Genomic DNA, 9,720 nt, shown 5'->3' with positions numbered 1-9,720 from the left:
GCACTCAGGATGATCTGTTCCATAACCTTTTCTCATAAATAAAACTACTCCACTAACAAATCAAAATGTACTGAAATTGCTTTTTCGTAACATCTTTGGGAATTAAATTGAAAGACTTCTCCAAAGGCAAAATGCCTTTCCTGAGTAAGTTCCAGTCAGTGCAACGCACGGTAATATGCTAGAGAAGCCTCAGGAAAGGACAAAGTGTTTGCATGAAAGTGCTTACAAAGGAGTTAGTTACTTAGTCCATGCATAAACCTTCACTGAGTTTTAAATCAAGGTATTCAAGCTCTGTGTTTAATTAAGATAACTAATTCAAAGCACTTTAAAGTCAATTTAAAAGTGTTTGCAGAAAATAATATCACTAATTTAGTTCAAATGAGTTTATAGAGTAAGTGGCTAGATAAGGTTTTAAACTTTCTGTGATACTGATTTAAGAGATTTGAAAGTTGAAGTTGCATTTGCTGAAATGTTCTCAAGTGTGTCATTGCAAGTACCTAGGCAAAATGATTGTGTATTTATTTTTTAATAGTTTTAATAGTGGCCTCTTGCTAACACGGGATTTTTCTTTCAGTAATTCCTTTAGCTTTATTTGGTTCTCTTGTGGTCAACAGACTTGCAGGTATATACAAAAATAACACTCCAGTATAATGATAGGCAGGAATACAAATCAGTATACTCTCTAATCAGCAAGCCAAGTAAATAGAAAGCTAATGTATACCACATATCAAAGGACAATGAATTTTTTGAAGTATATCCCTCCAGGTAGTTTCTTGTTTCATATGGGTAGTTGTTATCTAGTATTTTCTCCCTATTGTACCTATTATGCATATCTGTGTTTTATCTTTTTTTCTTTCTAATCTTTCCTTAGAAACTGCAACCACTGTGGAAAAAAAAAATGTAGCTATGATTCTTTATTAATGTCTCATGCCTACCCAGAAGTATAAATCAGCATCTGAGTTGGAAACTAATCTTGGCAGGCCAGTTAATTAAACACTAGAAAACTTGAAAAATCACAGTGAACACCTCTTCCCAAACCTATGTCTTCATTCTGCTGCTTTTACTGAGGATGAGTGGAAAATTCTTCAGGGGTTACTGTGGCATACTCATCGCTATTGGTAATGGCTGGTGCTTTTCAGCACTGTCTGAAGGACTGTCCCTTCCAGGAGACAAAGTGCTGACCTACCTGCTGGTGGTGGCTGGATTGGTGTGGGACACTTCAGAGTTTGGGTCTGAAACTGTTGAGTGGCATAGAGAAAATGCTCTTTGGCCAGAAGGAGTAAAATAGCATTATATTCCATGATATTTGTTTCTATTTTTGTGGATCTAAGAAAATACTGTGATACACTTAACAGCTGTGTATCTCCTGCAGTGGAAGTGTAGGCTCTGACAGGTGTTGTTTTCCATCAGGAACAACAAAATTGTATGAAGGATTAATGGTTTGAAGTTGTGTTGAGTGCAAAGAAGATGATAATTTCTATTAGAAATGGATAATGCTCCTATCTCCTTGACAATAGGCTTTTATGTGCACATTGGTATTAACTCTATTTCCAAGATATCTTATGAGGGGATGGTTTATCTTTCTTGCTGAGAAGAGTTTGTGTCTAGAAGGACATAAACCACAGCTGAGGATCTTTGGCATCTTTTTTTTTGCATACTTTTTTTTGTGTGTGGATGATGTGATTTTGAGACAGTGTTGGTAACTGGGGATGTTTGCTTGCAGATTGTTTGCAGGGATCATGAAGAACTTTGTGGGCCATCCACCTAATCCTCATTTTTCTGTCCTTTCATGGCTCTAGTAGATATGGAATGGTTCAGAAGAGCCAGTGGCTACCAGGAGCATAGCTGGAATTAAAGTCATTTAGACATGGGGAGACATTTCAAGTCTTCAATTTTTCTGAAGCCTACATTTGAGAGAGTTGTCTGAATACTTGCAGCCAGAAGTGAGTGATACGTAACTCATGTTTTTGTCATTGAAAAGCACCCACGAAGAAGGTCTCCTTCCTCTAAAGATCTTGCAGGAGGGGAGACCAGCAATAACTCCTCACTTTTAAAAACTTGCACAGGTTTGTGGTGCAGTTGTGCCACAAGAGAAAATGTTAAACCCTATCTATAAAAAACAGTTGTACTACTACAGTTGTACTTGTGTAGTTGAAATGGTTGTAGCCCCTTTGTGCGCATATAGTTGTAATGGCAGAAAGATGCATTATACTTCTGGTAAGGAAGGTGCGTTGATATACTGTATCGGGGAGCTAAATAATCATTTCAGACTGTTGTTTTCTAGTGAAATACCGGGGATAGGTGGGAACCAACAATATGTTATTATAGAATTTATATTTAAGAAAAAGGTGACATTTACTAAGTCCCATTAAAACAACAACAGAAATGAGCAGGGGTTTTATTCGTCAATTTGAAAAATACACATATCAGAAAGTATCATAAATATATTTTTTTGAAGAAAGAAAATGATGAAATTGTATGTTAAGTGTACCCACCACCTTCAATACTGTTTCATTTGTTACTTGTTTATTGTCTAATTAAATAGTACCATACCGAAATTTAGTCTAGTTGCTTCATCAGTAGTTCCACTAGTCTTTGCTATAGTTCTTTGAGATATTTCCAACATTGCTGTGATAAAATCTTAGTTTCTAAAATCAGTAACCTGAAAATAGGGGGAAAAGATAAAATTTCCCTAATATCTTGAATAATGGAAGAAAGTATTTGTCATTGCAGCCCAAGGTCTTAATGAGAACATCTCATTTTACACTGTACTGTGAAACAACAGATTATATAGTAAGGATCTTCCTTGGCTAATAAGAGTAGTAGACCTTCAGCAGGTTGATCAGTGTAACTAGGAAGACTATTTTGCTATTTTAAGTTTTATTCAAATTTTTGACGAAGTTTTATGTATTACTGAATGTCTTCATTGTGAGACATATAATCCAAGCCTTCTTGCTGCTTCAGAAATTCTCGGTCCTTTTTTATTGGGGAAAGGGTAAAAGTGTAGTTTGTTGCAGGCTGGCATGCATTTTGTAGAAGAACTGTGTTGATGTGTGCAAACTGCTGAAGTGGCTGCAGGAGGCGTTTGGCAGGTGCTTGAAATGTTGCTGCTATTCTCTTTGCTGAAACTGTTCAATGTGCTTGAACTTCCCAGTTGACTGAGCGCGGATAGTTCACTTGCTCCTTCTAATTCCTGGTGTTGCGATGTGCTGTTTCCCTTTGAAATCAGTCTCTGATTGTCAAAACTGCATGGTCTGTTCTTGCAGTAGGGAAGATCGCAGGTAACTCCTTGACAAGGGGCTTGTACCAGGCGGTGAATTCCCAGGTGGGTACGCCACGGTGAGTTGTCTTGTATGTTGCCACTGGTCATCTCCAGCCTGACCTTTCTGGCAGGAACATGTTCTGTAAATGACTTTGAGCTTCTGACTTTTTTATTAATTAAAACAGCATTGACCATTGATTCTGGGAGAACAGATTCTTGTGCACCTACAAGAGAAAGGCATATATGCACGTTACTGTGGTGGCAAAAATTAAGGGTGTGATTTCTGTGGCATAAACTCAACTGAAGAGCTTTAACAGATGAGTTTATCTGTGCTCTTTCCATCTGTGGCTGAAAGTAGTGCAAGTTCTTCCGATGCCAGGTTATGAAGTAGAAATACTTCATGCTTGGTTTTGAAGTTCTGAGGACATAAATGGTACCCTAGGGTTAGTCAAATGAAAATGGAGATTTATCAAGTCAATATTGATCTAACCAGTACTCGAAGACTCATTAACAACACAGATTGAGAATTGACTTTCAGTAATTAATTGCTTGTAAGGAAAAATTCTTAAGGTGAGCAGGGACTTGCTCTGTGTGTTGGTAGATGCTGTGATTTGAAAGACAAAAATGTTCTGTTTGATACTGTTTGAAGTTTGTAAAAATACTGTCATTGCTTCCAGATGAAACAAGTTGTGAATTTCTTTCTTCTTTTTCTTAATGAGGGATCATTAACATATAGGCTTGTATTTTCACATTTTACTGCAATTTTACTATTGTAGTCAGTATAAGTGGTGTAAAGTAAATAGCTTATCACACTAGTGTTGCCTGAATGATCACTTAGAAGAAAAATCTGCTTGCTCCGTTAATGGTGTAGAGTAGCTGTAACAGCGGGAGAGAATTTGGCCTCTTCTTTTTTTCTGCTATCCCTCTAGCTTAATTTCTAAAGCAGTATGAAAGTTACTGTTAGAAATGTATATGATATTAGGGATAGAAAGGCTAATGCTACTTTAATTGCATGTAGCAGCCGTCAAATTACTGAACATGACCGGCTTTCTGTGCCTTGAAAATGAATAGAAACTGAACCACTACACTGGAGGTAAACAGTGCTGTTGACATTGCAAGTACTAATGAAATATGCTTCAGTTAGTATATAGTTTAAAGTAGTAGTTGTACAGAACGCTGACCTTATTTACAGGGTTGAGCTATAGGAACTGTGCCTGCAGCATGAGTTAAGCAGCATATTAAAGTGAAAAAAGTAGACATAGAAGAGTGCTGACTATATTCTAAAACAGAATATCTGAACAGCCATTTAAAAAGAATTGTAACCCTGAATTTGAAATGAAGCTAGTTCAAATAGGATGCTGCCTTTAAAAAAACCCAACAGCACAACCCCCCTTTTATAACAGTCTTTCGTACCATCTTTACAAGGAAATATTTGAAGGTGTCAGCCCCAGCTGATTTACTGACAGTAAGTGAACCTGTACAACAGGGCTTTGGCTAAGGAGGGGCTTTCACTGCTGTCTTTGCCTCCCACTGCTGAAGCAACACCACCAGCATAATACCACAGAATTTTTTCTGCTCCCTGGTTTGGCCGCGTAGAGTTGATCTGATGAGAGCTGTTTTGCAGCATGGCTCTGGCAGCAAGGACCGTGTCAGCCCACATCTTCTGCTCTCCTGCGGTGTTACCAGGAGAAAAGAAACTAAAGCACATGCAGAGCTTAGAGATATAGATGTGTTTGTGCATATGTCTATAGAGTGAAGTATGCTAACAGAAGTTCCTAGGGTGAGATCATCCGTAGAGATAAGAACACACAGTATAGCACCAAGCTGCAAAAATTAGGGCTTGTTCTCCATATGTGAGAGAAAAAGCAAGATAGAAGGAACTGAGAGACTGAGGTGATGCAGCTTTGCATGTTCTTGTGGATGTAATTGCACTTTTGGCTGAAATGGCATTGATAGGGAACATTATGTTTTACCTTATGAACTGGTCATCAGAAGAATTGCAATCTGGCTTGAGTTGATCAGAGAGTTCAAAGTAAGGCATCTAGTCCAATTTTAATAGTCTGGACTGGTTTGGAGTTCAGGTTTGATTTGATTCCTTGGCTACAGGTGCAGCACAAAAAATTGAGTAATGACCTTGGATAGAAGTGTGAGAGTCTTGAACCACTGTATGTTAAATTAACACACATTCAGCACTCTTTAAACTTCTAAAGAAAGCTTTAATTAGACAGATCTTTACTCTGTTGCTTTGTTTTTTTCTTTTTTTTTTTTAAAATAAATTGTGCATCATAGTCTAGTTGCAGAGTTGTTTACAGTCTGGCCTTTTTCATATGCTGTCATCATAGATAGATAATTTTAAGGTTCTGGAGTGACAAAAGTTAATCTTATTTCAAGTTAGCTTGGCAAATACTTGGAAGAGATTTCTGCAGTCAGAGCCCTGGTGTTTATTCTGTTGTGACTGCATGCACTGAATGCTCCCATTGAATTCCTAAAGTAAATACTGTTTTTCAGCTTCTTAGCCAATAAATAATGAATACACTGCTGTGTTATCCCCTAGCTGGCAACTTTCAAAACTTGTCATGCTCTTTGTCCTCAAATAATCAGGAACAGGCAGAAGTGTGAACGTGGCTGTGTGTATTGGGGAAGGAAAAGAAGAAAGTTGGTTTTAGGTGACTTCTCAGTTACTAACCCGCCAGTCAAAACCCTAGAGAAGTTAAGACAATCTTGTTCTGTTTAAAGGTCCACAATTTCATGACTCTGTTAAAAGGTAGTGACATACAAAGCCAAAAGTCCTCAAGGAAGGTTGGTGTTACCATTCCAACTGTGGTGCGATAAACCTGAAATGCTCAAAATCCCTGTGGTATGATGGAAGAACAGCTGGAACAATTTAGGGTTTTACTAGTTAGAACAAAAACCTTTGGCAGGGATTTTTAAGACCATGAGGGACTGAAGGTGCCCTCCTTCCATGAGGTTTGAATCTCAGGAGGCTTTTGTGTCTGGCCTCTGAGGTTTGTGTGTATCTGTGGGGTTGTGGTGGTGCTGTCGTTGTTGTCCCCTTCCCAGCCCAGCCATAATCTTGCCCTCTAGGTAGGGAAACAGTTTGCTGTCAGTACGAAATACTGATACGTACATGGACTGCCTCTTGGTATTAGCTGGAATTTCTGGATAGTTTAGGCTCATAACTTAAGGAGTGTGGGGCAGTGGGCTATCCTGATATGGCAGTGTTCATTTCTGCTCGACATATTCTTGGAAACTGATGCATGTAACAGGTTCAAAGTGCTCAGCTATCTAATAGCATTTCCCAGCTTCCAAACCATAGGAATGTGTAAGATCAACTGGCAGGACATTGAGAACTCAGTATAACAAAAAACCCCCAAACTTCAACTGCTTCTAACAGTTAACATGAATCCTTTCCACACAGGTTGTTTAAAGGTAGAAGTTTAGTGCAGTAGGTTATGTGGTTTTGTGAATATTTTGGGTTATGTGTATGTGTGTGAAAATATTTGTATGTGAACTTCCAGCCCTACTAAATTTTAAAGTTCCCAGAAAGTGTGCAGTCCTACTTTCTTACGTCTTTTCTTTAATCTTCAAATGGTGTCCTTGCAAAAAAATCTGCTCTGATTACATTCATTATATCTGAAGCTTCATTTGAATTTAATTTGAATACAGACTTCTGCTTCCTTTCTTTAACTAACTTACATTTTTGCTATAGCTGATTAGATGGGCTGTTTTGTCTTCAAGTTAGTTGCCTTTTCATACCTGATAAAATAAGCTTGTGTGTATATATATATATATTTTACTTTTTTCTTCCTCACAGAGATTTAAATTCTTTTATCATAAGAATTTCTAGATGTTTGCATGAAAGAATATTGAAGAAGTGAATCTGTTGTATAGTTCATAATTATGTGTTTTTTCAATTGTTTTGATGATGTAGTCTGACATAGCCAAAATCTAGAACTGCTACAAAATGTAGAGGAAAAAGTAAAGAATGAACTAACCAAAGTTCTGCATTTGTTGAGCTAAAGGCTAGTGAATGAAGCATGTTTTGAATATTGCAATTAAATTCAGAAGACAATTTCATTAATTGACTTAGTATTCTCAATATCACTTTAACTTGGAAAGTAGATAAAAATATATCAGTGTAATATTGTAAGCAGTAATCTAACTAAAAACTTTAAAATATTTGAAAGTTTCTTCTATAAAATCTGTCTGACATAGCAGGTAGGTGAGTGATACATATTGTTACTTGTTTTTCTGTTTATGTACTTTCCAAGCAATATGCAGTGAAAATATTTTCAAAACAGGAACTCTTATTAAAAGCTCGTATCTTAGTTACCCACTATGACCCTTAGTATAAGTTATTTTTTAACAAAAACCCAGTTTATGCTAGTCACTTGATATATGCTGTTGTTTCCTGTAGTTTTCTAGGACTCATTTCTTTACATAGATAAAGAAGGGGCAAAGAGAGAGACGACTCAGAATTGCTTGTTCAGATGGAAGCATTCAAGAGAGCAGAAATGTTACAGAATACATTGCACAAATACACTGATGACAGACATGAAGTATGTGGCTCCTGTAAGAGTCACCATTTCTGTTTAGAATTTTACTTTACTGACATAAAACCTGTAAAATCTTATTTCAAATGTGTTCATCTGTTTCAAATTCATGTTAGTGTTTCACTGCCATGAAGCTAATTGATAGAAACATAAGACCACCTTTCAGTGAAATGAATAAAACCCCAAAATGACAGAAAAGGAATTCACTTTGTACCTCACTTGAAGCTGTGCATAAAAAGAACAAAGCTAGAAGTTATTCAGGATTTAAAGAAATAGTCTTTACATCTACATTTGCATTTTTTTCTATAAATATAAGCATACCTGTTTTAAATACAATAATATGTGATTGCAGTTTTTGCTTCTGTTTTGTATGGTTGTACTGCTCCTCAAGTAAGCTTACATCCATCTTGGGTGGCTGCTTATGATCTGAAGGCTGTTGCTCTGAGGTGTGAGTCACTGAAAAAATACCAGTCACGTATTTGTAAGACTCCACCATCTGTTCCAACAAGGAAGAAAAAGTCATGCAGAAGCAGGACATTTCCTTCATTGTGTCGGCAAAAAAGCAAATAAAGTATCAAGCATCTGAAATCTTCCTAAGTGAAGAAGTAACTTTCTCCCAAGTACGGTGACTTTTTTTCAGAAGTTGCATGGTCTAAGCTGAAGTTGTGGATTTCGGTCAGCTTGTTTTCATGTGGTGCATCGGGAGCTACTGCATGCTGAGTTCATGATTATAACTAGATAGTTGGATTTAATGTTGACTTAAGGTTGTGAGCATATGAAGCTTTGCCAAAAAAAACAGTGAAATACAAAACCTTGTTGAACACAGTCAGGTGCACAGAGGGCTGGGTAATACTGGTTTATGTAGTAATGTTAATTTTTAAAGGGATGCTGTCATGGTGACCTCCCCAAGACAGGAGTTCCACCAGGGAAATCTTTCTTCAGGTTTCTTTCCATGTATTTTGTGTCTTTTTGCCTCCCCTCTCCCTTCCTTAACTTTCATCCAGTTTCATTCTTGCTGCTGCTTCTTGGAGCAGTGGAGTGGGGAGGAGGATTTGTTATACCTTAATAATTTTGTGCTTATTGCTCCCTCTTAAGAATATGTTAAAAGCATTCAGGCCTGGGTGCAAGGTCAAAACAGTGTGTGCCAATGGCACTTGGAATTGGAAGGCTGGAGTTAGGAATGCTTTACTCTGACTCGTTCAGATTTTCTGCCTTTCTATAAAATGAAGTAAACTACAGAAGTAATCATTTCATTACCAAGAGCCGAACAAACTCTTCAAATGCGTGGTAAGCCACTTTTTAAAACTTACCATACATGTAATTATCTAATAATGAGGCAAAAATTTTAAAAATACATGGCTTTTGATTGTAGCAAGTACGAGCCTATGTTTGGACTATGAGCTGCAAGTTTCTGTCCCTGAAATAGGTCCATCTGGTAGTGTTGCAAGGGCCCAAGAGAGTAGTATGTGAAAAAATAATGCAGTTAAACAGTAGTTTTAATATAATTGTGCATCTGCTAGGTTCCTTGCAGTGAAAAATACTGCATAAAAAAAACATTGTGAAAGGGCTGTGTGGAAAGAATGTCGGTGTGCTGTATTTTTCCAGTTACTGGCAGAAATTAGGCGATGATTTGCATCATAAATGATTTACTGAATCAGGCTCAAATCCTGCAGATCTTGGGAAGCCCTTTGGAAGTTATGTGTACGCAGGTGACAACGCTAGTTATGCAGTGCGTAGACTTCTGGTAAGGCTCAGCAGGCTCACATGTGTAAGTCTGCTGTAAATCACTTAACAATTGCTTTTGCCTTCCTGATATGCTTGTGTCTTGCAAATTGTGTTGCCTACCTCAACCGCAGTCTTTTTCTGCCTTAGCCAGGGAAAGAACAGTAAACACAACACTTTGTC

The 9,720-nt window shown here is 37.4% G+C and overlaps 1 protein-coding gene across 1 annotated transcript; it reads right to left on the bottom strand.

The window, feature by feature from the left end:
• Window positions 1-2,923: 2,923 nt before the first annotated feature.
• LOC104165408 (chromosome unknown open reading frame, human C9orf152) lies at window positions 2,924-8,362 on the bottom strand. Its single transcript, XM_009705031.1, has 2 exons — window positions 8,137-8,362; window positions 2,924-3,486 (listed from the first exon to the last, which is right to left on the bottom strand). The coding sequence occupies exons 1-2, from the start codon at window positions 8,360-8,362 to the stop codon at window positions 2,924-2,926; spliced, it is 789 nt and encodes a 262-aa protein (XP_009703333.1).
• Between the last annotated feature and the right edge of the window lie 1,358 nt (window positions 8,363-9,720).

The sequence above is a fragment of the Cariama cristata genome, unplaced genomic scaffold (genome assembly GCF_000690535.1).
Source record: "Cariama cristata isolate BGI_N322 unplaced genomic scaffold, ASM69053v1 scaffold41937, whole genome shotgun sequence".
NCBI lineage: Eukaryota > Metazoa > Chordata > Aves > Cariamiformes > Cariamidae > Cariama > Cariama cristata.
Note: the sequence above shows the minus strand (reverse complement) of the source record. Positions and strands in the feature narration are given on the sequence as shown.